Source organism: Oncorhynchus nerka, linkage group LG3 (genome assembly GCF_034236695.1).
Source record: "Oncorhynchus nerka isolate Pitt River linkage group LG3, Oner_Uvic_2.0, whole genome shotgun sequence".
Classification (NCBI taxonomy): domain Eukaryota; kingdom Metazoa; phylum Chordata; class Actinopteri; order Salmoniformes; family Salmonidae; genus Oncorhynchus; species Oncorhynchus nerka.
This window is the reverse complement of record NC_088398.1, coordinates 14,136,789-14,164,592: the sequence shown is the minus strand read 5'-3', so window position 1 is coordinate 14,164,592 and position 27,804 is coordinate 14,136,789. Positions and strand designations below refer to the sequence as shown.

Genomic DNA, 27,804 nt, shown 5'->3' with positions numbered 1-27,804 from the left:
AGCTTGAGAAAAGACTTGTGAGGAACAAGTTTGTCCCTTGTCTCATCTGGAATCATGCAGGGATACTGTCAAACTGTTATCTAAATGCCCTCTGGTACATGGATACAGCTGCCTGAAAGTAAAGCCCTTTAACAGTACTCTAGACACTTAGGTTAGGGCCCTCTTGAATCAAGTCTGATAATGTGCTTGCTGGGATAAGACAAAAAATAACACAGAAAGATGTACAACATTGAGAGCCCTTAAATCTCCTGGCTCCAATAAATAAATACATATTTTAAAATGGTGTTTATTCGTTCACAATTCACACTTATTACACAAAGGGCAATAAACATCAAACAATAAAAAACATATTTGAATAGAAAATGAGACATTTAAAACAGGGAGCCCTATGTCCCCATGGAGTCCATTGTAAACCATAGGCAGGTGTCGGCCCAATCCTAAATGGAGCCCTAGAACCTTCACCTAATGCTCTTGTGCAGATCTGTGAGGATTCGATTTGTATATGCAATATGGTGAAACGTTCACCTAGCCTATCAAACAGCAAGGTGGAGTTATTACCATATCGATTGCACTGGTGAAATCCTCTCCACAATTGCATACTGGCTTAGGGGTCCATTTGGAATTGGGCCATCATGTGATCCTTACATTACTCCCCACCGTTGGTGGCCATCTTGTTGGTCTCCTCCTTTCCTGTCAATGTCCTCTTGCTGATGCCGCTGAAGTACTTTTCCCTGAAGGCGTTGTGGCCTTGGTACGGGCTAAAGTGAGGGTCTGACAGGTGGGCCAGCGCATCTGTCTCCTATAGAGAGGGAAAATACAATTTAGCCCCATATACCAACAGAAAGTTCTTAGTACAATTATACCTCTTAAATTTGTGAAAAAAAGTGTGAGGGTTTGCCTTCACAAAGTGGAACCAATTCACCTACATCATCGGTTAAGTAAACATATTTAGCGTCATAAAAATGCCTTTGAACACAGGCGAAGGAAGAAAGAAATCAGATTATATCAGACCTCTGCCAGGTATCCCATTAAACTAACCAAACAACCACAGGATAAAATTCTCACCTTGTTTTCCACCTTGCCGTCACAAGCTCAGTGTAACAATAATAAAATGTTAGCAGAGTGTTAAGTTCCTCATATTGTCCTGGTTAGGGCTTTGGCCAGGTCGTTAGGCAGTGTTTGGCAGGCCAGCAGGCAAGAATGTGCCAGGGTGGACAGAAAGTTGGATGGAGCGGGAGGGATGGTGAAAGGGATGAGGAGTAATGAGGTGTCGGGATGCAGAGTGCTAGAAGGGAAGACTCCACAGCTGGCCTGCCATTCGTCAACACAACCTCTCTCTGTCGGCCCTGGTTACCACTGCCAGGCAACCTGTCATGGACCTAGAGATAGTTTCCTTCAGTCTCCACCACATCCAAGAGCTTAAAGAGCAATCCCAGATATGAAGCTCCTAATACTTCCTTAGAGCAGGTTATTCAATAACCACAGAGGTCAAAGTTTTCCAGGTTATATTTTCTACCTGGTAGTCATTGATAGGCCTAGAGTTCACACACCTGTCCCAAATCTGAACATTTCCCAACACAACCATACACCAAACCATTCAACACAGAATATAAAAGCTCAGCAACTAACTTCAAAGTGCTCCGTGGTAGGAGTTAAAAACACAAACATCACTTCTGAATGGAAGCAGTTAAATTCACACAAACTGACACTGCAAACTCTCTCAAACACACACACACACAACCAACACTGCTGTCCCACGACAGAGACATTGAACCACTGGACACTTCCCATTTCCCACTGAGTATTTAAATACTCTATTCCCATCATAGCTCATTCTAATAATTCTACTACTGTACTTTGTATTTAGTGACTGTTTATACCCACAGCATATCTTCTTTACATAATGGATTATTGACATAGCTCACTAATATATTTACTGCTGTACACATCATTCTTAGTACATATTGTGTAAATTGTTCCAGTGTATACATACAGTGCCTTCGGAAAGTATTCAAACCCCTTGATTATTTCCACTTTGTTACGTTACAGCCTTATTTATCCTCAGCAATCTACACACAATATCCCATAATAACAAAGCAGAAACAGTTTTTTTTTAATTTGTGCAAATTTACAGAAATACTTTATTTAAGTATTCAGACCCTTTGCGATGAGACTTGAAATTGAGCTCAGGTGCATCCTGTTTCCATTGATCATCCTTGAGATGTTGCTACAACTTGATTGGAGTCCACCTATGCTATATTCAATTGATGGGAAATTATTTGGAAAGGCACACAAGTCTATATAAGGTCCCACAGTTGACAGTGCATGTCAGAGCATAAACCAAGCCATGTGGTCAAAGGAAATGTCCGTAAAGCTCCGAGACAGGATTGTGTCGAGGTACATATCTGGGGAAGGGTACCAAAACATTTCTGCAGCTTTGAAGGTCCCCAAGAACACAGTGGCCTCCATCATTCTTAAATGGAACCAACAAGACTCTTCTTGAGCTGGCCGCCCGGCCAAACTGAGCAGGGCTTGGTCAAAGAGGTGACCAAGAACCCGATGGTCACTCCGACAGAGCTCCAGAGTTCCTCTGTGGAGATGGAAGAACCTTCCAGAAGGACAAGCATCTTTGCTGCACTCCACCAATCAGGCCTTTATGGTAGAGTGGCCAGACGGAAGCCACTCCTCAGTAAAAGGCACATAACAGCCCGCTTGGAGTAAAGGACTCTCAGACCCTGAGAAACAAGATTCACTGGTCTGATGAAACCAAGATTGAACTCTCTGGCCTGAATGCCAAGAGTCACATCTGGCACCATCCCTACGGTGAAGTATGGTGGTGGCAGCGTCATGCTGTGGGGATGTTTCTCAGCAGCAGGGACTGGGAGACTAATCAGGATTGAGACAAAGATGAACAGAGCAAAGTACAGACGATCCTTGATGAAAACCTGCTCCAGAGCGCTCAGGACCTCAGACTGGAGCGAAGGTTTACCTAAAAATCGCACAATGTGATTTTCTGGATTTCTTTTTCTCATTTTGTCTGTCATAGTTGAAGTGTACCTATGATGAAAATTACAGGCCTCTCTCATCTTTTTAAGTGGGAGAACTTGCACAATTGGTGGCTGACTAAATACTTTTTTGCCCCACTGTATATAGCTCTACGGACAGTTCCTTGGACTTTATGGTATATTTTCTGCCCTGGCATACACCGTCAACTGCGCGGCATTTTATGAACAGGTTTTTCTTTCTAAATCATGTATACATAATATAATTGACCACAGGTGGACTCAAGTTGTAGTGACATCAACGATGATCAAAGTCAATTGGATGCACCTGGGCTCAATTTGGAGTGTCTTAGCAAAATTATTTCTACATTGTAGAATAATAGTAAAGACATCAAAACTAGGAAATAACACATGGAATCATAGAGTGACCAAAAAAAAGAAGAAGTGTTAAATAAAAATATATTTTATATTGAAATTCTTCAAAGTAGCTACCCTTTGCCTTGATAGCTTTGCACAATCTTGGCATTCTCTCAACCAGCTTCACCTGGAATGCTTTTCCAACAATCTTGAGTTCCCACATATGTTGAGCACTTGTTGCCTGCTTTTCCTTCACTTTGCAGTCCAACTCATCCCAAACCAGGTCAGGTGATGCAGCTCTCCATCACTCTGCTTCTTGGTCAAATAGCCCTTACACAGCCTGGAGGTGTGTTGGGTCATTGTCCCGTTGAAAAACAAATGATAGTCCGACGAAGCACAAACCAGATGGGATGGTATATCACTGCAGAATGCTGTGGTAGCCATGCTGGTTAAGTGTGCCATGAATTCTAAATAAATCACTGACAGTGTCACTAGCAGAGCACACCCATACCATCACACCTTCACGGTGGGAACCACACATTTATTTATTTATTTTAATTTTACCTGTATTTAACTAGGAAAGTCAGTTAAGAACAAATTCTTATTTTCAATGGCGGCCTAGGAACAGTGGGTTAACTGCCTGTTCAGGGGCAGAACGACAGATTTGTACCTTGTCAGCTCGGGGATATGAACTTGCAACCTTTCGTTTACTAGTCCAACGCTCTAACCACTAGGCTACCCTGCCGCCCCATGCGGAGATCATACTCAGTTCACCTACTAGGCATCTCACAAAGACACAGCGGTTGGAACCAAAAATCTGAAATTTGGACTCATCAGACCAAAAGTACAGATTTTCACCGGTCTAAAGTCCATTGCTCGTGTTTCTTGGCCCAAGCAAGTATCTTCTTCTTGTTAGTGTCCTTTAATAGTGGTTTATTTTCAGCAATTCAATTCACAGTCTCCTCTGAACAGTTGATGTTGAGATTTGTCTGTTACTTGAACGCTGTGAAGTATTTATTTGGGCTGCAATTTCTGAGGCTGGTAACTCTAAGGAACAGATCCTCCACAGCAGAGTAACTCTGGGTCTTCCTTTCCTGTGGCGGTCCTCATGAGAGACAGTTTCATCATAGTGCTTGATTGTTTTTGCGACTGCACTTGAAGAAACTTTCAAAGTTCTTCAAATGTTATGGATTGACTGACCTTCATGCCTTAGTAATGATGGACTCTCGTAATGATGGACACTCGTTTCTCTTTGCTTATTTGAGCTGTTAATTCACTTAATTCAAATGCATTCCAGGTGACTTACCTCATGCTTGTTGAGAGAATGCCAAGAGTGTGCAAAGCTGTCATCAAGTCAAAGTGTGGCTACTTTGAAGAATAGAATAGCTCATATATATATATATTTTTTTTTGTTGATTTGTTTAACACTTTTTTGGTTACTACATGATTCCATATGTGTCATTTCAGAGTTTTGATGTCTTCACTATTATTCTACAATGTAGAAAATAGTAAAATAAAGAAAAACCCTTGAATGAGTAGGTGTGTCCAAACTTTATACTGGTACTGTATGTATGTAAATGAGATATTTCTGTAGACAATTGAGAGAAAAAACCCAGATGTAATCCATTTTGAATTCAGGCTGTAACAACTAAATATGGAATAAGTCAAGGGGTATGAATACTTTAACGGAACTGTACCTATATATAGTAGCATGCTATGAGATATGTTCCAGGTTTGGGGCACTGGGAGTCAGAGACAGATTCCAGAGTGTGTGTGTGTGTGTATGCGGTGATTCGCGCAGGGCTTTCCTTTATGGGAACAATTTGGTGTTTTGAAGTGAAGAGGTTGTCAAATCCAAAGATGGATTATTTTCCATAAAATGTGTGATTAAGTCATTTAAGTGCTGTATATAAAAAAAGCCAATCATAGCCAGATGCTGAGGTTTACTGCAGACCTCGAGAGAAGCACCATCGACATCCCCCTTAACTGTAACTGTGTTGTATTGCACGTGAACGTTTAAAGAACACACACAGACAACTCATAGTAAACATTAAAAAAAGAAACATCCTCTCACATGTCAACTGCATTTATTTTCAGCAAACTTAACATGTGTAAATATTTGTATGAACATAAGATTCAACAACTGAGACATAAACTGAACAAGTTCCACAGACATGTGACTAACAGAAATTGAATAATGTGTCCCTGAACAAAGGGGGGATCAAAATTAAAAGTAACAGTCAGTATCTGGTGTGGCCACCAGCTGCATTAAGTACTTCAGTGCATGTCCTCCTCAAGGCACCTGCAAGTTCCCTGACATTTCTGGGGGGGGAATGGCCCTAGCCCTCACCCTCCGATCCAACAGGTCCCCGACGTGCTCAATGGGATTGAGATCAGGGCTCTTTGCTGGCCATTGCAGAACACTGACATTCCTGTCTTGCAGGAAACCACGCACAGAACGAGCAGTATGGCAGTCGTCATGCTGGAGGGTCATGTCAGGATGAGCCTGCAGGAAGGGTACTACATGAGGGAGGAGGATGTCTTCCCTGTAACGCGCAGTGTTGAGATTGCCTGCAATGACAACAAGCTCATTCCGATGATGCTGTGACACACCGCCCCAGACCACGTCGGACCCTCCACCTCCAAATTGATCCCGCTCCAGAGTACAAGCATCGGTGTAACGCCCATTCCTTCAACGATAAACGCAAATCTGACCATCACCCCTGGTAAGACAAAACTACGACTCGTCAGTGAAGAGCACTTTTTGCCAGTCCTGTCTGGTCCAGCAACGGTGGGTTTGTGCCCATAGGCGACAATGTTGCCGGTGATGTCTGGTGAGGACCTTCCTTTACAACAGGCTTACAAGCCCTCAGTCTAGCCTCTCTCAGCCTACTGCGAACAGTCTGAGCACTGATGGAGGGATTGTGCGCTCCTGGTGTAACTCGGGCAGTTGTTGCATCCTGTTCCTGTCCCGCAGGTGTGATGTTCGGATTTATCGATCCTGTGTAGGTGTTGTTACACGTGGTCTGCCACTTCGAGGATGATCAGCTGTCCATCCTGTCTCTCTGTAGCGATGTCTTAGGTGTCTCACAGTACGGACATTGTAATTTATTGCCCTGGCTACATCTGCAGTCCTCATGCCTCCTTGCAGCATGCCTAAGGCACTTTCACGCAGGTGAGCATGGACCCTGGGCATCTTTCTTTTGGTTTTTCCAGAGTCAGTAGAAAGGCCTCTTTAGTGTCCTAAGTTTTCATAACTGTGACTTTAATTGCCTACCATCTGTAAGCTGTTAGTGTCTTAACGACCGTTTCACAGGTGCATGTTCATTAACTTCTTTGGGACTGGGGGGCAGTATTGAGTAGCTTGGATAAAAAGGTACCCAGAGTAAACTGCCTGCTACTCAGGCGCAAAAGTATATGCATATAATAGTAGATTTGGAAACACTCTGAAGTTTCTAAAACTGTTTGAATGATGTCTGTGAGTATAACAGAACTCATATGGCAGGCAAAAACCGGAGAAAAAAATCCAACCAGGAAGTGGGAAACCTGAGGTTTGTAGTTTTTCCAAGTCATTGCCTATCAAAGATACAGTGTCTATGGGGTCATATTGCACTTCCTAAGGCTTCCTCTAGATGTCAACAGTCTTTAGAACCTTGTTTCAGGCTTCTACTGTGGAGGAGAGAATGAGAGCTGTTTGAGCCAGAGGTCTGGCAGAGTTCCATGAGCTGATCACACGTGCGTGCCCGTGAGAGGTAGCTGCGTTCCATTGCATTTCTAAAGACAAAGGAATTCTCCGGGTTGGAACATTATTGAAGATTTATGATAAAGACATCCTAAAGATTTATTCTATACATCGTTTGACATGTTTCTATGAAATGTAATAGAACGTTTTGGACGTTTCATCTGAACAAGTGATCGCGCATTATGCATTTGGATTACTTGACTAAAAGCGCGAACAAAAAGGAGGTATTTGGACATAAATGATGGACTTTATCGAACAAAACAAACATTTATTGTGGAACTGGGATTCCTTGGAGTGCATTCCGATCAAGATCATCAAAGGTAAGTGAATATTTATAACGCTATTTCTGACACCTCTCCTTCTTCGGAACATGGCTGGATGTTTTTCTGTGACTAGCACTGACCTAACATAATCGCAAGGTGTGCTTTCGCCGTAAAGCTTTTTTGAAATCTGACACAGCAGTTGCATTAAGGAAAAGTGTATCTATATTTCCATTCATAACACTTGTATCTTTTATCAATGTTTATTAACTGTTTATTAGCTAACTGCCAGCCCCTGCTAACTGCTTGCTTGCTAACCCGGTCTGCTAACTGCTAGCTCGTTTAGCAGCGGCCTACTAACTGTTAGCATTGGCCTGCGAACTGTCTGAATCGCCGTGTCCCCAGTCAGCCCAACCACTCACTGGACCCACTAGACACATGCCTCTCTCTAAATCAAATCAAATCCAATTTTATTTGTCACATACACATGGTTAGCAGATGTTAATGCGAGTGTAGCGAAATGCTTGTGCTTCTAGTTCCGACAATGCAGTGATAACCAACAAGTAATCTAACTAACAATTCTAAAACTACTGTCTTATACACAGTGTAAGGGGATAAAGAATATGTACATAAGGATATATGAGTGAGTGATGGTACAGAGCAGCATACAGTAGATGGTATCGAGTACAGTATATACATATGAGATGAGTATGTAGACAAAGTAAACAAAGTGGCATAGTTAAAGTGGCTAGTGATACATGTATTACATAAGGATGCAGTCGATGATGTAGAGTACAGTATATACGTATGCATATGAGATGAATAATGTAGGGTAAGTAACATTATATAAGGTAGCATTGTTTAAAGTGGCTAGTGATATATTTACATCATTTCCCATCAATTCCCATTATTAAAGTGGCTGGAGTTGGGTCAGTGTCAATGACAGTGTGTTGGCAGCAGCCACTCAATGGTGGCTGTTTAACAGTCTGATAGCCTTGAGATAGAAGCTGTTTTTCAGTCTCTCAGTCCCAGCTTTGATGCACCTGTACTGACCTCGCCTTCTGGATGATAGCGGGGTGAACAGGCAGTGGTTCGGGTGGTTGATGTCCTTGATGATCTTTATGGCCTTCCTGTAACGTCGGGTGGTGTAGGTGTCCTGGAGGGCAGGTAGTTTGTTCATCGACTGTTCATCGACTCTAATATCAATATGCCTCGTCCATTACTGTCCTGGTTAGTGATTACTGTCTTATTTCACTGTAGAGCCTCTAGCCCTGCTCAATATGCCTTAACCAACCATGTTGTTCCACCTCCTACATATGCGATGACATCACCTGGTTTAAACATCTCTAGAGACTATATCTCTCTCATCATTACGCAATGCCTAGGTTTACCTCCAATGTACTCACATCCTACCTTACCTTTGTCTGTACACTATGCCTTGAATCTATGCTATCGTGCCCATAAACCTGCTGCTTTAACTCTCTGTTCCGAACGTGCTAGACGGAAACAGTTCGTATAGCATTTAGCAGTACCCTTATCCTACTTCTCCTCTGTTCCTCTGGTGATGTAGAGGTTAATCCAGGTCGTGCAGTGCCTAGCTCCACTCCCATTCCCCAGGTGCTCTCATTTGTTGACTTCTGTAACCGTAAAAGCCTTGGTTTCATGCATGTTAACATAAGAAGCCTTCTCCCTAAGAGCGCACTCTGCCAACCCGGACGTCTTAACCGTGTCTGAATCCTGGCTTAGGAAAACAACCAAAAACCCTGAAATCTCCATCGCTAACTATAACATTTTCCGCCAAGATAGAACTGCCAAAGGGGGCGGAGTTGCAATCTGCTGCAGAGACAGTATGACAGCCTGCAGAGTTCAATCTAGGTCTGTGCCCAAACAGTTCGAGCTTCTACTTTTAAAAATCCACCTTTCCAGAAATAAGTCTCTCACTGTTGCCGCTTGTTATAGACCCCCCTCAGCTGTGCCCTGGACACCATATTTGAATTGATTGCCCATCATCAATCTTCAGAGTTCATACTGCTAGGTGACCTAAACTGGGATATGTTTAGCCCCCCGGCCGTCCTACAATCTAAGCTAGATGCCCTCAATCTCACACAAATTATCAAGGAACCTACCAGGTACAACCCTAAATCCGTAAACATGAGCACCCTCATAGCTAGCATCCCGACCAACTTTCCCTCTAAATACAACTCTGCTGTCTTCAACCAGGATCTCAGCGATCACTACCTCATTGCATGCATCCGTGATGGGCCAGCGATCCAACAACCACCACTCATCACTGTCAAACGCTCCCTAAAACACATCAACGAGCAGGCCTTTCTAATCGATCTGACCCTAGTATCCTGGAAGGACATTGACCTCATCTCGTCAGTAGATGATGCCTGGCTATTCTTTCTAAGTGCCTTCCTCACCATCTTAAATAAGCATTCCCCATTCAAAAAATGTATAACTAAGAACAGATGTAGCCCTTGGTTCACTCCAGACTTAACTGCCCTTGACCAGCACAAAAACATCCTGTGGCGTTCTGCACTAGCATCGAATATCCCCCGCCATATCCAACTTTTCAGGGAAGTCAGGAACCAATATACTCAGTCAGTTAGGAAAGCTAAGGCTAGCTTTTTCAAACAGAAATTTGCATCCTGTAGCACCAATTTCAAAATGTTTTGGGACACTGTAAAGTCCTTGGAGAAAAAGAGCACCTCCTCCCAGCTGCCCACAGGCTAGGAAGCACTGTCACCACCGATAAATCTACGATAATCGAGAATTTCAATAAGCATTTTTCTATGGCTGGCCATACGTTCCACCTGGCTACCCCTACCCCGGCCAACAACTTGACAATGCCTCCCCCCTTCACTCAAATCAAGATAGCTGATGTTCTGAAAGAGCTGCAAAATCTGGATCCCTGTAAATCGGCTGGGCTAGACAATCTGGACCCTCTCTTCCTAAAAGTATCCGCCGAAATGGTTGCAACCCCTATTACTAGCCTATTAAACCTCTCTTTCGTATCGTCTGAGATCCCTAAAGATTGGAAAGCTGCCCCAGTCATCCCCCTCTTTAAAGGGGGAGATACTCTAGACCCAAACTGTTACAGACCTATATCCATCCTGCCCTGCCTTTCTAAAGTCTTTGAAAGCCAAGTTAACAAACAGATCACCGACCATTTCGAATCCCACCGTACCTTCTCCACTATGCAATCTGGTTTCCGAGCTGGTCAAGGGTGCACCTCAGCCACGCTCAAGGTCCCAAATTATATCATAACAGCCATAGATAAAAGAGTACTGTGCAGCCGTCCTCATCGACCTGGCCGAGGCTTTCGACTCTGTCAATCACCTCATTCTTATCGGCAGACTCAATAGCCTTGGTTTCTCAAATGACTGCCTCGCCTGGTTCACTACCTACTTCTCAGATAGAGTTCAGTGTGTCAAATCGGAGGGCCTGTTGTCCGGACCTCTGGCAGTCTCTATGGGGGTGCCACAGGGTTAAATTCTCGGGCTCTTGCTGTTGGTGATTCTCTGATCCACCTCTACGCAGACGACACCATTCTGTATACATCTGGCCCTTTCTTGGACACTGTGTTAACAAACCTCCAAACGAGCTTCAATGCCATACAACACTCCTTCCATGGCCTCCAACTGCTCTTAAATGCTAGTTAAACTATATGCATGCTCTTCAACCAATTGTTGCCCGCACCTGCCTGCCTGCCCAGCATCACTACTCTGGACGGTTCTAACTTAGAATATGTGGACAACTACAAATACCTAGGTGTCTGGTTAGACTGTAAACTCTCCATCCAAACTCACCTTAAGCATCTCCAATCCAAAATTAAATCTAGAATCTGCTTCCTATTTTGCAACAAAGCCTCCTTCACTCATGCTGCCAAACAGACCCTCATAAAACTGACTATCCTACCGATCCTTGACTTCAGCGAAGTCATTTATAAAATAGCCTCAAACACTCTACTCAGCAAACTAGATGTAGTTTATCACAGTGCCATCCGTTTTGTCACCAAAGCCCCATATACTACCCACCACTGCGACCTGTATGCTCTCGTTGGCTGGCCCTCGCTACATATTCGTCGCCAAAGCCACTGGCTCCAGGTCTTCTGTAAGTCTTTGCTAGGTAAAGCCCCGCCTTATCTCAGCTCACTGATCACCATATTAACACCCACCCATAGCACGCGCTCCAGCAGGTATATATCACTGGTCATCCCCAAAGCCAACACTTCCTTTGGCCGCCTTTCCTTCCAGTTCTCTGCTGCCAATGACTGGAACGAATTGCAATAACTACTGAAACTGGAGACTTATATCTCCCTCACTAATTTAAACATCAGCTGTCAGAGCAGCTTATCGATCACTGTACACAGCCCATCTGTGAATAGCACACCCAACTACCTCATCCCCATACTGTTATTTTTTGTTGCTCTTTTGCAGCCCAGTATCTCTACTTGCACATCATCATCTGCACATCTATCACTCCAGCGTTAATGTTAAATTGTAATTATTTTCCCACTATGGCCTATTTATTGCCTTACCTCCCTAACCTTACTACATTTGCAGACACTGTACATAGATTTTTCTATTGTGTTATTGACTGTACATTTGTTTATCCCATGTGTAACCCTGTGTTGCTGTTTTTGTCACACTGCTTTGCTTAATCTTGGCCAGGTCGCAGTTGTAAATGAGAACTTGTTCTCAACTGGCCTACCTGGTTAAATAAAGGTGAAATAAATAAAATAAAAGTGGTTTATGGTTCATTGAACAAGCATGGGAAACGGTGTTTAAGAGCGTCTGCTAAATGACTTAAATGTTAAATGTAAATGTAAACCCTACAAATGATATTTTTAAGATGGGGTCCTGAAAAAGGGAAGTTTATTTTTTTGCTGAGTTTATGTGCATGCTCGTACATACAAACACGGCACAAACATATTCAGTGGCACGGGTACTTTACTCTTTAGATACATGTAATTCATAGTAAGCGCAACACGAAAACCTACAATTATATGGTGTTGCAATCATATTCACAAAGGGATCCACCTACCTTTTCGAAATGGGTGACGTTCCACTCAAATGCATACACACGCTCGTAACAGCACAGTCAGATGCACACACACAGGGTAGTACAAAAGGAAAAACACACACACATGGGTGGGCGGAGAGACAGACACATACAGATGGAAGCACAGACAGACACCCACCTCTGGTTCCTTGATCTTCTCCATGGTGATGAGACGTCTGGAGGTGTGGCTGGAAAGGGTCTGTTCACAGTTACTGACCAGTCTGAGACAGGCATTCAGGGGCACCATCTCTTCACAGTACCTACAAACACAGACACACTACTGGTGAATCATTATGGTTGAGTACATTTTTAAACAGCTGGTCCTGTACTGTAGCATGAACCAACAAGTGTAAAGGGTTGATGGGTCCAAATTATCCTCCAAAGCACAATATCTGCATCTCACCATACACTCACCTGCAGAGTAGACCAGCCTTAGCCTCCATGTAATCCCCTCAAAATGACACTACATCCAGGCCAGGTCAGCTCTCTCCATTAAACTCAACCCAGATCAGCTCTCTCCTCCCTCCCTCTCAACCTTCTTTCCTCCTCCCAACTCTAGACCATTTCTCTCTCAGCTCCAGGCCTTTACTGACCATGTCATGATCTGACTGAAGTGGACAAAAGCCACTGTGAAAAAGGTGAACTAGATTAGATTTAAGATATCGGGAAAAACGTAGTCTTGTCAGGAGTGCTGTGTGTGTGTGTGTGCGCGTATGCATGTGTGTGTTCGTGCGCATGTCGGCCAAGCACCATAACTAAAGCTGTCCAGGGCAAGGTACTGTATTTATTAGGATCCCCATTAGCTAGGGTCAAAGCTGAAGCTACTCTTCATGGGGTCCATGAAACTTGACATTAATAGACCATTACAGATGAAGGACAGAACTACAGTGAGAGAAAAAAGTATTTAATCCCCTGCTGATTTTGTACGTTTGCCCACTGACAAAGAAATGATCAGTCTATAATTTTAATGGTAGGTTTATTTGAACAGTGAGAGACAGAATAACAACAACAAAAATCCATAAAAACACATGTCAAAAATGTTATAAATTTATTTGCATTTTAATGCAAGTGCCAGCTTCTGATTCTAACCACAGATACTAAACACTAGATATAATCTCACAAAATGTGGAACCACCTGTGTCCTTGGTTCTCCCGTTTGACGTCAATACTATTCATAATAATAACGTGGTTAATAGATGCTATTGATTGCAAGTGCCTGTAGAATACAGGCCTCTAGTGTGTGTGTGTGTGTTTGTCAGCACTGTGACCAAATCAAGGAATTCCTTATACCTGCCAATCACATCTTATTACTGGGTAGCTGGACCTTCCACATGGGCCATTTGGATGATAGACTAACACACTGCACTATACCTTAGTGAACACTTTTTGGGCGGTAGAATGTAACACACTGCACTATACCTTAGTTAACAGTTTATGCGCAGTAGAATGTAACACACTGCACTATACCTTAGTTAACAGTTTATGCGCAGTAGAATGTAACACACTGCACTATACCTTAGTTAACAGTTTTATAGAATGTAACACACTGCACTATACCTTAGTTAACAGTTTATGGGCAGTAGAATGTAACACACTGCACTATACCTTAGTTAACAGTTTATGGGCAGTAGAATGTAACACACTGCACTATACCTTAGTTAACAGTTTATGCGCAGTAGAATGTAACACACTGCACTATACCTTAGTTAACAGTTTATGGGCGGTAGAATGTAACACACTGCACTATACCTTAGTTAACAGTTTATGGGCAGTAGAATGTAACACACTGCACTATACCTTAGTTAACAGTTTATGGGCGGTAGAATGGAACACACTGCACTATACCTTAGTTAACAGTTTATGGGCGGTAGAATGTAACACTGCACTATACCTTAGTTAACAGTTTATGGGCAGTAGAATGTAACACACTGCACTATACCTTAGTTAACAGTTTATGGGCAGTAGAAGAATGTAACTTAGTTAACACTGCACTATACCTTAGTTAACAGTTTATGGGTTAACAGTAGAATGTAACACACTGCACTATACCTTAGTTAACAGTTTATGGGCAGTAGAATGTAACACACTGCACTATACCTTAGTTAACAGTTTATGGGCAGTAGAATGTAACACACTGCACTATACCTTAGTTAACAGTTTATGGGCAGTAGAATGTAACACACTGCACTATACCTTAGTTAACAGTTTATGGGCAGTAGAATGTAGCACTATATAGTTAACAGTTTATGGGCAGTAGAATGTAACACTGCACTATACCTTAGTTAACAGTTTATGGGCACTATACCTTAGTTAACAGTTTATGGGCAGTAGAATGTAACACACTGCACTATACCTTAGTTAACAGTTTATGGGCAGTAGAATGTAACAATGTAGTTAACAGTTTACACACTGCACTATACCTTAGTTAACAGTTTATGGGCAGTAGAATGTAACACACTGCACTATACCTTAGTTAACAGTTTATGGGCAGTAGAATGTAACACACTGCACTATACCTTAGTTAACAGTTTATGGGCGGTAGAATGTAACACTGCACTATACCTTAGTTAACAGTTTATGGGCAGTAGAATGTAACACACTGCACTATACCTTAGTTAACAGTTTATGCGCAGTAGAATGTAACACAGCAATTGTTTGGTTTAGTTCATTTCTATGCACTATACCTTAGTTAATAGTTTATGCGCAGTAGAATGTAACACAGCAATTGTTTGGTTTAGTTCATTTCTATGCACTAGACAGGGCGAAGGACGTAAGTTACTATGAATAGTATTGACGTCAAACTGGAGAACCAAGGACACGGGTGGTTCCTAATTTTGTGAGATTCTCGCGAGTGTTTACAGAACAACTGGTTCTGAGAGATTAGGATCAGGAGCTGCAGTTGTAAGAGTAAGCAACTAACTAAATGGATGACTGCAGTGTAGCCGTTATTATGAGTACAGGTAGATTACGAGAGAGTGTTTGTTTGCATATGTAGCACTTTCTCCTACCAGCACCACACTGGGCCAGATTTTCACCCTACTGTTTGTCTCCTGGGTTGCCATGGCCACTGTGGAATACAGACCTCTAATGTATTGTGGATGGTGTGTGTGTACATGTGCGCGCGAGCTTCGGTGAGCACCCTGAACAAAGTGGCCGTTAATTCTTCCTGCCAATCACCTCTTATTACTGGGTAGCTGGATCTGCCACATTGGCCGTTTCATTTAAAGATGGGTGGGGCTGGGCCTTTCACTTTAAATACAGCTTTTTCCACCCTCAGACAAAGAGAGTTGAAACCTCTGTGCAGATGCTTATAAGCAGCACAGGAGACTGCTGAGGGGAGAACGGCTCATAATAATGCCCGGAATGCAGTGAATGGAATGGCATCAAATACATCAAATCAAAATGAATGTCACATGCGCCGAATACAACAGGTATAGGTAGACCTTACAGTGAAGTGTTTACTTACGAGACCTTAGACAACAATGCAGTATATAAAAAAATATATAAAAAAATACCCCCCCAAAAATAAGAACAAGAAATAAAAGTAACAAATAATTAAAGAGCAGCAGTAAAATAACAATAGCGAGGTTATACACAGGGGGCACCGGCACAGAATCAATGGAAACCATGCGTTTGATGTATTTGATACGATTTAAACAAATTCCACTCCAGCCATTACTACGAGCCTGTCCTCCCCAATTAAGGTGCCACCAACCTCCTGTGATAGGCAGGCAGACTAGGGGTCAGGTTAGAGGCCATTTAAGCCCAGTAGGCTGAGGTGCAGTAGACTAGCCCATATCTTCTGCCTTTATTTCCAGGTCAGGGCTCTATACTGATTTTTTTTTTTTTTGGACAAGGGGCACGTGTGCGCCTAAGCTAGAAAATGTAGGAGCACACAAAGAAATTTAGGAGCACAATGAAATATATTTGACGTAACAAGCCGTTTTCTTTGTAGCAATGGCGCAAGGGTGACGGTCATGAATCTACTCCGTGTATTCTCCATGGCACTCAGGGGCTGCCGCACACTTTTTTTTTTTATTGTCACTCTGGTGCTCCAAATAAATATGTCAGGTCTCACAGCAAAATATTTAGGCGCATATGCAAGTAAAATGGTTACACTGTACAGCCCTAATGGTATACTGAAGGTCAGAGACACGGGCATTAAGCACAAGGATCTGTCTCGCAGTAAGGCAGCAGCAGGAGTGTTGTAGACAAAAGGAAATTGATAACCCGGTAAAACCAACCATGGGGATTCAAACCCCATGAGCTTCCTGTTAGCTTTGCACTCTGCTTCATTAGCGCTGTCTGGCTTATGACTTTTATCCATAGAGAATGATAGAAACCTCTAGTGACCAAAAGGCTATTTTAGCATGGGCAGCGCCATTGAGGGCTTCCACCATGCTTCGGCCATTTTAAAGTAGTCAACTCGGTGGCGATTCCTATGGGTTGTAGCCTCCATGGCGCTGCCCATGCTGTCACAGATGCCATAATAGCACAGATATAAAGATGAGTCCTCTATCTATCTCTATGCTTTAGCCTCAGAGATAATGGGTCTGGTCCCTGCCAAGGCGCTGCGGCAGAGGAAATGGTAACAGACACCACCGCGACTGGAAAAGTTTTGAGCTAGTTCAAACTTAAACACAGCATCAGAGGGGGGAGAAAGAGAGTGACTAATGAGCTTGAAAAGCCACAGAGTAAATTGAAACACTGAAAGGCAGCTGAGGCATGGGGCAAGGCAGTGCTCGTCATGACGACGGCGGAAATGTTTTAATTGGCCGGCTTGGGGGACCTCATCACTCAGGCCTGTGACCAGTGTTAGGGGACCCCGTATTGGCCTGCGTCTAGTCCGACCTCGGCCCAACACAACAGTAACACAACAAATATTTTTTTCCTACAGCAGCTGCACTGCAACCCCCGTGACACCAGTGTTTACAAACAAGCATGTTGCTACACAGTCCTGTCCCCTTGGACCATTTAGTCACCCTGTTCTATGTCAAAGGTCCACTGCAGTAACAGTCATTGGTGAATGGCGACATCTAGTGGTGTAGTATATCTCGCTCTCTCAGGACAGACTCCGGACCACCTAAATCTAACCAGCTTAGACATCTACTATCAATGTTTCAACAGTGTTGAACAGATCAGGACCTGGAGACAGGCTGTGATTGGTCAGTGTCAGCCAATCAGCATGTCTGGCCTAATGGGTTTATTTTGGCACTCTGCCCTGAATGATACAGGGTCAGGAACTGCTAGGGGCTACACACCCAGAGTGAGGAGCAGAGCAGAGCACAGGCACACACAGATGCACACAGTCAGTCAGACAGAGGCACACAGACACTCTCTCTCTCAACCACCACTTCTAAGGGCTGTAGCCCTCTCTCCCTTTCCTTGTCTTATTCAGTCAGTGTGGGGAACTCCAGTGTGTGTGTCACAGACAGTCAGGGGGAGCTGCTGGAGGTAAGCGTGAGGTGTTATAGAAACATCACAGGGCTGTGGTGCATGGTCTGGTCTCATCTTCCTGATGCTCAAACCCTGCCCTGTAATCAGTGGCCAGGAGTCCCAGGGCCCAGGGGCCTGTATCCTGTCCACACAGTAAACCAGCTGTATGGAACAATACACCCAATATACCTCAGGACACCTGCACACTGACCAGAACACCACTAACCCCAGGCCTGAAGACTTTATGGGACAGAGAATGAGATGTACTGATGGGAATAACCCCCTGGTCCTTACAGAGAATATGATGCTTATGAGGGGAAGAGGTGCAGGGAGAAAAGCCTGTATCTAAACTAGAATGCTTCGTTAAGCAAATCTAGTACAGTAGCAACACTTCATCAGGGTGAAGGCTAAATCACCAGTGTGACTGTTGCCCTCGAGTGTATTTTTTAATTATTTTAATGTCACCTTTATTTAACCAGGTAGGCCAGTTGAGAACAAGATCTCATTTACAACTGCGACCTGGCCAAGATAAAGCAAAGCAGTGCGACAAAATCAGCAACACAGAGTTACACATAAGCAAACATACAGTCAATAACACAATAGAAAAATCTATGTACAGTGTGTGCAGATGTAGAAGAGTAGGGAGGTAAAGGCAATAAATAGGCCATTGTGGCTAAATAATTACAATTTAGCATTAACACTGGAGAGATAGATGTGCGGACTAGAGGTCGACCGATTATGATTTTTCTACCGATACCGATTATTGGAGGACCAAAAAAGCCGATACCGATTAATCGGCCGATTTAAAAATGAAAAATAAACTGAATTAACATTTATTTTAACTTAATATAATACATCAATAAAATAAATTTAGCCTCAAGTAGATAATGAAACATGTTCAATTTGGTTTAAATAATGCAAAAACAAAGTGTTGGAGAAGAACGTAAAAGTGCAATATGTGCTATGTAAGAAAGCTAATGTTTCAGTTCCTTGCTCAGAACATGAGAACATATGAAAGCTGGTGGTTCCTTTTAACATGAGTCTTCAATATTCCCAGGTAATACGTTTTAGGTTGTAGTTATTATATAACTATTTCCCTCTATACCATTTGTATTTTATTAACCTTTGACTATTAGATGTTCTTATAGGCACTTTAGTATTGACAGTGTAACAGTATACCTCGAACCAGCAACACAACAGCCACCACATCGAAGCAGCGTTACCCATGCAGAGCAAGGGAAACAACCACCCCAAGGCTCAGAGCGAGTGAAGTTTGAAACGCTATTAGCGCGCGCTAACTGGCCAGCCATTTCACTTCGGTCACACCAGCCTCATCTCGGGAGTTGATAGGTTTGAAGTCATAAACAGCGCAATGCTTGATGCACAACAAAGAGCTGCTGGCAAAACGCATGAAAGGGCTGTTAGAATTAATGTTTAGCACCTGCTTCTGCCTACCACCGCTCAGTCAGATACTTAGATAATTGTATGCTTGTATGTTCAGTCAGATTATATGCAACACAGGACACGCTAGATAATATCTAGTAATACCATCAACCACGTGTAGTTAACTAGTGATTATGATTGTTAACTGTAAGGTTGCAAGATTGCATCCAACGAGCTGAAAGGTGAAAATCTGTCTTTCTGCCCCTGAACGCGTTCTTCTCCAACACTTTGTTATTGCATTATTTAAACCGTTCCTGGGCCGTAATTGAAAATAAGAATGTGTTCTTAACTGACTTGCCTAGTTAAATAAAGGTGTAAAAATTGTTATGACAACTTGAAATCGTCCCTAATTAATCGGCCATTCCGATTAATCGGTCGACCTCTAGTGCAGACTATGTACAAGTAGAGATACTGGGGTGCAAAAAAGCAAGAGGATAAGTAACAATTTGGGGATGAGGTAGTTGGGTGTGCCATTTACAGATTGGCTATGTACAGGTACTGTGATTGGTAAGCAGCAATGACAGCTAATGCTTAAAGTTAGAGAAGGAGATATGAGACTCCAGCTTCAGTGATTTTTTTTTACAATTCGTTCCAGTCATTTGCAGCAGAGAACTGGAAGGAAAGGCGGCCAAAGGAAGTGTTGGCTTTGGGGATGACCAGTGAAATATACCTGCTGGAGCGCGTGTTACGGGTGGGTTTTGCTATGGTGACCAGTGAGCTGAAATAAGCCGTGCTTTACCAAGCATAGACTTAAAGAGGACCTGGAGGCAGTGGGTTTGGTAACGAAAATGTAGTGAGGGCCAGCCAAAGAGATCATACAGGTCGCAGTGGAAGGTAGTATATGGGGCTTTGGTGACAAAAGGGATGGAATTGTGATAAACTACATCCAGTTTGCTGAGTAGAGTGTTGGTGGCTACTTTGTAAATGACTTCACCGAAGTCAAGGATCGGTAGGATAGTCAGTTTTACGAGGGTCTGTTTGGCAGCATGAGTGAAGGAGGCTTTGCTGCGAAATAGGAAGCAGATTCTAGATTTGATTTTGGATTGGAGATGCTTAATTTGAGTCTGGAAGGAGAGTTTACAGTCTAACCAGACACCCTGATATTAGTAGTTGTCCACATATTCTAAGTCAGAACCGTCCAGAGTAGGGATGCTAGGCGGGCGGGCAGGTACGGGCAGCAATCGGTTGAAGAGCATGCATTTAGGATTACTTGCATTTAAAAGCAGTTGGAGGCCTTGGAATGAGTGTTATGGCATTGAAGCTCATTTGGAGGTTTGTTAGCAGTGTCCAAGGGAGGGACAGATGTATACAGAATGGTGTCGTCTGCGTAGAGGTGGATGAGAGAATCACCAGCAGCAAGAGCGACATCATTGATATATACTGAGAAAAGAGTCAGCCCGAGAATTGAACCCTGTGGCACCCCCACAGAGACTGCCAGAAGTCCGGACAACTGCCCCTCCATTTTGACACACTGTCAAACGCAGTCATTTGAGAAGCCAAGGCTATTGAGTCTACCGATAAGAATGCAGTGATTGACAGAGTCGAAAGCCTTGGCCAGGTCGATGAAGACGGCTGCACAGAACTGTCTTTTATCTATGGCGGTTATGATATCGTATAGGACCTTGAGCATGGCTGAGGTGCACCCATGTCCAGCTCGGAAACCAGATTGCATAGTGGAGAAGGTGGGATTCGAAATGGTCGGTGATCTGTTTGTTAACTTGGCTATCGAAGATTTTAGAAAGGCAGGGCAGGATGGATATAGGTCTAACCGTTTGTGTCTAGAGTGTCTCCCACTTTGATGAGGGGGATGAATGCGGCAGCTTTCTAATCTTTAGGGATCTCAGAAAGAGAGGTTGAATAGGCTAGTAATAAGTAATAGGGGTTGCAACAATTTCGGCGGATAATTTCAGAAATAGAGGGTCCAGATTGTCTAGTCCATCTGATTTGTAGGGATCCAGATTTTGCAGCTCTTTCAGAACATCAGCTGTCTGGATTTGGGTGAAGGAGAAGCGGGGGGGGGAAGCCAGGTGGAAAGCATGACCAGCAGTATTTTTTTATTTATTGAAATTATCGATTATTGTAGATTTATTGGTGGTGACAATATTTCCTATCCTCAGAGCAGTGGGCAGCTGGGAGGAGGTGCTCTTATTTTCCATGGACTTTACAGTGTCCCAAAACTTTTGGGAATTAGTGCTACAGGATGCAAATTTCTGTTTGAAAAAGCTAGCCTTAGCTTTCCTAACTGAATGAGTATGTTGGTTCCTGACTTCCCTGAAAAGTTGCATATTGCAGGGGCTATTCGATGCCAATGCATGACGCCACAGGATGTTTTTGTGCTGGAGAAGGGCAGTCAAGTCTGGGGTGAACCAAGGGCTATATCTGTTCTTAGTTCTACATTTTTTGAATGGGGCATGCTTATTTAAGGATGAGGAAAGCACTTTTAAAGAGCAACCAGGCATCCTCTACTGACGGGATGAAGTTAATGTCCTTCCAGGATACCCGGGCCAGGTCAATTAGAAAGGCCTGCTCGCTGAAGTGTTTTAGGGAGCGTTTCACAGTGATGAGGCGTGGTCGTTTGACCGAGGACCCATTACGCACGCAGGCAATGAGGCAATGATCGCTGAAATCCTGGTTGAAGACAGCAGAGGTGTATTTAGAGGACAAGTTGGACAGGATGATATCTAAGAGGGTGCCCATGGTTACGGATTTAGGGTTGTACCTGGTAGGTTCCTTGATTATTTGTATGAGATTGAGGGCATCTAGCTTAGATTGTAGGGCGGCTGGGGTGTTAAGGGCACAGCTGGGGGCTGAAGGGGGTCTATAACAAGCGGCAACAGTGAGAGACTTGTTTCTGGAGAGGTGGATTTTTAAAAGTAGAAGCTTGAATTGTTTGGGCACAGACCTGGATAGTATAACATCCTGAAGAGTTCTATCTCTACAGAAGATTGCAACTCTGCCCCCTTTGCAGTTTTATCTTGTCGGAAAATGTTATAGTTAGGAATGGAAATTTCAGGATTTTTGGTGGCCTTCCTAAGCCAGGATTCAGTCAGACCAGGACATCCGGGTTGGCGGAGTGTGCTAAAGCAGTGCATGAAACAAACTTAGGGAGGAGGCTTCTAATGTTAACATGCATGAAACCACGGCTTTTACGGTTACAGAAGTCAAGAAATGAATGCGCCTGGGGAATGGGAGAAACTAGGTGCTGCAGGGCCTGGGTTAACATCTTCTGTTCCTCTGGTGATGTAGAGGAGTAGGATAAGGTCTAACAGGGTAAAGGGAAAAAATAACAGCATTTATCAGCAGGAAAAACAGCTGACTGGTGAGGTTGACCCTGTGTGCAATAAGGTCTTATCAAATGCTGTTTGTATCTATTCGACATCACAACAGTTGATGACAGTGCTATTTGGTTTACACATAGAGAAGAGGGAGACTGTGTAGACGATACATCTGTGAGCTCAAACCCATGTAAAAACCATGACGATACATTAGACTGAACAACACCAGATGTGAATATTTGACAAATTCAAACTAGAGCTTTAACAGGAAGTGCTGTATCCAGGGACCACAGATGGATATTAACCATGTACCTCTATGTAGATAACTCTGGTGCAATACTGGGGTTTTTGTGAATGGTCCCTGACAAATAAACTCGTCAATACTCACTCTGGCCTGTAGATTGGTAGCCAGTAGACTAGCCGCCCACCGATGACCAGGTGGTGAGCTGAGAAGTTTAACAGGTCAGTGAAGATGTCACTCAGGTGGTAGGCCATGGAAACGGGGACATGGCTGTCTCCAACACTGGATGAAAGATAAAGAGTCAGTTACTGCAGTCTGTGCCTTTACACAGATTTAACATCATCTGAGAGGACTTTATATATCTCTAGTGTATCTATTGCTTGCTTGCAAGTTTTATAGGCCGTCTTTTTCAAAACTGAGCAAATATACAAAGCACTATAAACAACACAGACTCAAGAGGGAGATGAAGACGTACTAGTCTTCAGATGGCTTCACACTGTTTACACTGTCCTTCTGAGAGCCTGTTCTCCTGGTTGACTCACGAATCCCATAGGGGGCTGAGAATTAAACAAACACAAAAATGAAAGACAAGAAATTTGAACAGACTTAAATCTGAACAAATCACAAAGAATGTGGACTTCAACAGACTAAGACATTTTACTCGTGTATGACTGTACAAGAGACATTACTGGATGGAGGACCCTACATGGGAAGAGAACACACAGAGCTCTAGGATAAGAACGTACGGTCAGTGATGATGGCGTCAAAGAGCACTCCGTCCCTCCAGATAGGCTTGGAGGCGTCAGACACAAGGACGTCCACATACAACTTCTCTGAGCCGTACTGACGCAGGTTGGCTCTGATGTTCTCATCTGGACCCCTCCACTTCTGGTTCTTACGACTCGCTTTGCCTGAAAAATAAACCAAAATACTATTATACAGCAATGCACTGGGTTGTAATTAGGGCCGGGACGATACCAGTATCGCGATACTCCTTAGTATCGTGGCAAGGAAACAAAACACAAAGTGGATTTAACTTCTTTAGGAAAACAGCCCTAATGTTGGAAACATTATATTGTCATCCAGATTCATATTTATTTATTTTCCAAGCTATAGCACACAATATTTTACATGCACACAGGTGTAAAATGACCAGTAGAGTTTGATCTACTTCTTGATTTCTTTGCCATGTAAAAAATAGAGATTGTGGTTATCGTCCCGGTCCTAGTTGTAATCATATCACATATCAAGTGTTAGGCCTATAGGACAATACAATTGGATTTGAGCATGAATATGAGCACAGGAAAAATTGAAGTATTTAAAAAGATGATAGAAAGAGCATAACCAACAATGTTCATCATATAAATGGATTAACTCGCTTGCCAAAGCACAAGATGTTTAGCTCTAGGTTCCAAAGTAAGAGGAAGTAAACAAGGCCATTTCTAGTATATTACCTATCCCATGGATGGTGTTGTAATCAATATCTGTTCCACAGACATATGCACCAAAATGAGAGCATGCAACCAGGAGGCTACCTGAGAGAAAGAAAAATATCCAATAAGCACAGACTAGCCTTGGGTTCAGCTAAGATGCAGTGTATTTCTGCAAGTGTCAGTTCAAAGACCAAAAATAACTTTTCTCTTACCAGTCCCAACGAAGGGGTCGTAGACCAGGTCGTAAGCTTTGACCCTAGCATGGTTGGCCATGATAAAAGATAACCCAGCATCCATACTGGTGTTACCTATGAAGTGCCTGTTCTTCACACTGTGAGAGCGAATCAACTCACGCTGGCCATCTGCAATCTAAGGAACATACAGTTGATAAGACAAGATCAAATATAGGCTTACCTTTATCACTAAATGAAACAGTGCTTCTCAACCTGGTACCTGGCTTATACACGGGGGACATGGGAAGACTCATAAGGACATAGGCCTCATAATAAGTTTCACAAGAGGGAATACTTCAGGCAGACCAAAATGTGATTGGCAACCAAAGAAGGTTAACAACCACTGCAGTAAATAACATTAATGAGTTACAGTAATTACTAATTTGTATAATGACACAGAAATTAAGGAGCACACAGCATACTGACTCACCCATCTCCCAAAGTAGATGTAGAGAGGCTCGTCTGGGATGTCGTTAGGGTCAGTTCCATAGTCCTCCAACAGACAGAAGATGTGTTTAGGGTTCCTTAGATTGACCCTTCCCTCGAAGGAGAGATATTCCATTGCCTTGGGGGAGGAAGACCACAGGGTAACTTGTCCAGGTGTCATGGTGCATACTGCATATCAGTGCCTCCCTTTAACACAATAGTGCAGTACAAAAGGTAGAGTAAATGGACTTTTCTGGGCTCAATCTTAAATACAAATTTCAAGTCAAGTGTATCATACTCACATCTATCTTCTTAATTCTATCTTCGAACTCTAGAGTCTTGTTGAAAGTGTAGACATTGATTTTGTATGTGGAGTCTTTTTGTAGGAAGGGTGACTGTTGGGAGAGGTAAATTTACACACATTAGATACTCCACATTAGTGGAGTAGTTTGCCCTCTATTTAGATAGTAATGTAATTTCTCACAAACCATGTTCTCTGTTGGATATTTCAAGAGCGAGGTCCTGAGTTCAATGTGTGTTCTGCCATGACCCCACAGCTCAAATGCAGACCTAGGTGATAAACAAGTAACCACAAAAAGATCATTACAATTACTGTGACATTCAAGTTGAGAATCACCTCAGAAGAGAAGGGCTGATGAGCAATGCTGCAGTACCCATCTAACTCTTTTCATTGCAACTCCATTGTTGATCTGTCTCACTTACTTTGCACAAACAGTTCTGGCCATGATGCTGTTGACATCTTCCTCTGACAAGCCATTCAGGCGCCAGAATGGAGACTGGGGAGAAGAATAGCAGATTTGAGGATTTGAGTAGCCTATGCATGGACACATGGCCAACTTCTCCCTTCATTATGGGCCGGCAAAGGATTATTGGTGTCTCTGAGGGGTCTTTGGCCTGGTTTGCTAACTACCTCTCTCATAGAGTGCAGTGTATAAAGTCAGAAAATCTGCTGTCTCAGCCACTGCCTGTCACCAAGGGAGCACCCCAAGGCTCAATCCTCTTCCCAATTTACATCAACAACATAGCTCAGGCAGTAGGATGCCCTCTTATCCATTTATATGCAGATTAATGTGTTAAACGCTCTACAACAAAGCTTTCTCAATGTCCAACAAGCTTTCCCTACTCTTAACCTTGTGCTAAACACCTCCAAAACAAAGGACATGAGGTTTGGTAAGATGAATTCACCTCTTCCCACAGATGTTAATACTACCTCTAAGTGTTTAGAGCTTGAGGTAGTCACCTCATACAAGTACTTGGGAGTATGGCTAGACGGGACACTGTCCATCTCTCAGCACATATCCATGCTGCAGGCTAAGGTTAAATCTAGACATGGTTTCCTCTATCGTACTCGCTCCTCTTTCACCCCAGCTGCCAAACTAACCCTGATTCAGATGACCATCCTACCCATGCTAGATTACGGAGACATAATTTATAGATCGGCAGGTAAGGGTGCTCTCGAGCGGCTAGATGTTGTTTACCATTCAGCCATCATATTTGCTCCTCATAGGACACTCATCTGTAAATTAGTCATCTTTGTATACCCGCCGCAAGACCCACTGGTGGATGCTTATTTATAAAACCCTCTTAGGCCTCACTCCCCCCTATCTACTGCAGCCCTCATCCTCCACATACAACACCTGTTCTGCCAGTCACATTCTGTTAAAGGTTCCCAAATCACACACATCCCTGGGTCGCTCCTCTTTTCAGTTTGCTGCAGCTAGCAACTGGAATGAGCTGCAACAAACACTCAAACTGGACAGTTTTTTCTCAATCGCTTCATTCAAAGACTCAATCATGGACACTCTTACTGAGAGGTGTGGCTGCTTTGTGTGATGAATTGTTGTCTCTACCTTCTTGCCCTCTGTGCTGTTGTCTGTGCCCAATAATGTTTGTACCATGTTTTGTGCTGCTACCATGTTGTGTTGTCATGTGTTGTTGCCTTGCTATGTTGTTGTTGTCTTAGGTCTCTCTTTATGTAGTGTCTATCTTGTTGTGATGTGTGTTTTGGCCTATATTTATATTGTATTTATTTTTAATCCCAGGACTCCGTCCCTGCAGGAGGCCTTTTGCCTTTTGGTAGGCCGTCATTGTAAATAAGAATTTGTTCTTAACGGACTTGCTTAAATAAGTTAAATAAAGGTCAAATACAATTTAAAAAATTGGTATGGCTATCAGGCAAATAATACATATGGACACTAACTTATTTTACCTTTTCTTTGAAGTTTTCACCTGGATCAAACGGTTTGCCCCTGAGGGACAGCAGCGCCCTAATCTCCTGTAATGTTACGATGTGCAAGAAATAAAATCAGAACATTTCTGAAGAATTCAAACATGACAGTTTGCAGCTTGTAACGTTACTAGCTTAGCAAGCTAATGTATCGGGAGAAATGCCGTAATGAGACACCCAGATCTTTAGAGATGGAGAGAAATAACACAACATGTACAGTTTGACAGATATATATATATATATTGATATACATACCGGTAGCCTGAAGTCAACATTGTCGTGGGCCAAATGTATCAAATATTGTAGGCATGTTCTGCTACAGTGGATCGCCATGTTCGCGTTCCCACGCAAAATACATCCGGCTAGAAACCGCGTCCCCGCGAATAGTAGTTCCTGTCAGTTCCAAAAATAAATACCACTTTACCAGCAATGAATGTGCATTGCATGTATTTTGGCAACGCAAAATTAAAGAGTATGTTTCAGTTTAGTCATTAACGTCAAATAATTGTGTGCTTATTATTCTGTATAGCTGCTACATAACTGCTTCATAAATTAGGGTGAATCATTTTACTGTAGAGAGAGCTAATGATCCACCAACTAAACATATCCCAAAGTTAAGCAGCTTTACTTCAGAACATTGC

The 27,804-nt window shown here is 43.0% G+C and overlaps 1 protein-coding gene across 2 annotated transcripts; it reads right to left on the bottom strand.

The window, feature by feature from the left end:
- Positions 1–270: 270 nt before the first annotated feature.
- On the bottom strand, positions 271–27,722 carry LOC115102322 (tRNA (guanine(10)-N2)-methyltransferase homolog). 2 transcript variants are annotated; one of them, XM_065008683.1, is made up of 14 exons: positions 27,419–27,722; positions 27,146–27,211; positions 25,639–25,712; positions 25,404–25,485; positions 25,218–25,310; positions 24,920–25,054; positions 24,469–24,625; positions 24,278–24,358; positions 23,570–23,734; positions 23,299–23,380; positions 22,971–23,105; positions 12,568–12,688; positions 8,415–8,517; positions 671–799 (listed from the first exon to the last, which is right to left on the bottom strand). In XM_065008683.1, the coding sequence occupies exons 1-14, from the start codon at positions 27,494–27,496 to the stop codon at positions 759–761; spliced, it is 1,413 nt and encodes a 470-aa protein (XP_064864755.1). In that variant the 5' UTR covers positions 27,497–27,722; the 3' UTR covers positions 671–758. The 2 variants fall into 2 exon arrangements, with proteins under 2 accessions (XP_029478010.1, XP_064864755.1); XM_029622150.2 differs by lacking the exon at positions 8,415–8,517 and having other exon boundaries at positions 271–799; positions 27,419–27,707.
- Between the last annotated feature and the right edge of the window lie 82 nt (positions 27,723–27,804).

Bases quoted from the DNA above. Each gene is read 5' to 3' on its own strand.
- LOC115102322 (XM_029622150.2), bottom strand. From the start codon at position 27,496: ATGGCGATCCACTGTAGCAGAACATGCCTACAATATTTGATACATTTG. The intron at 25,311-25,403 runs GTTTGTGAGAAA...CTCTCCCAACAG, and splicing joins AATATCCAACAGAGAACATG to TCACCCTTCCTACAAAAAGA. The intron at 24,359-24,468 runs GTAAGAGAAAAG...TCTTTCTCTCAG, and splicing joins CGACCCCTTCGTTGGGACTG to GTAGCCTCCTGGTTGCATGC.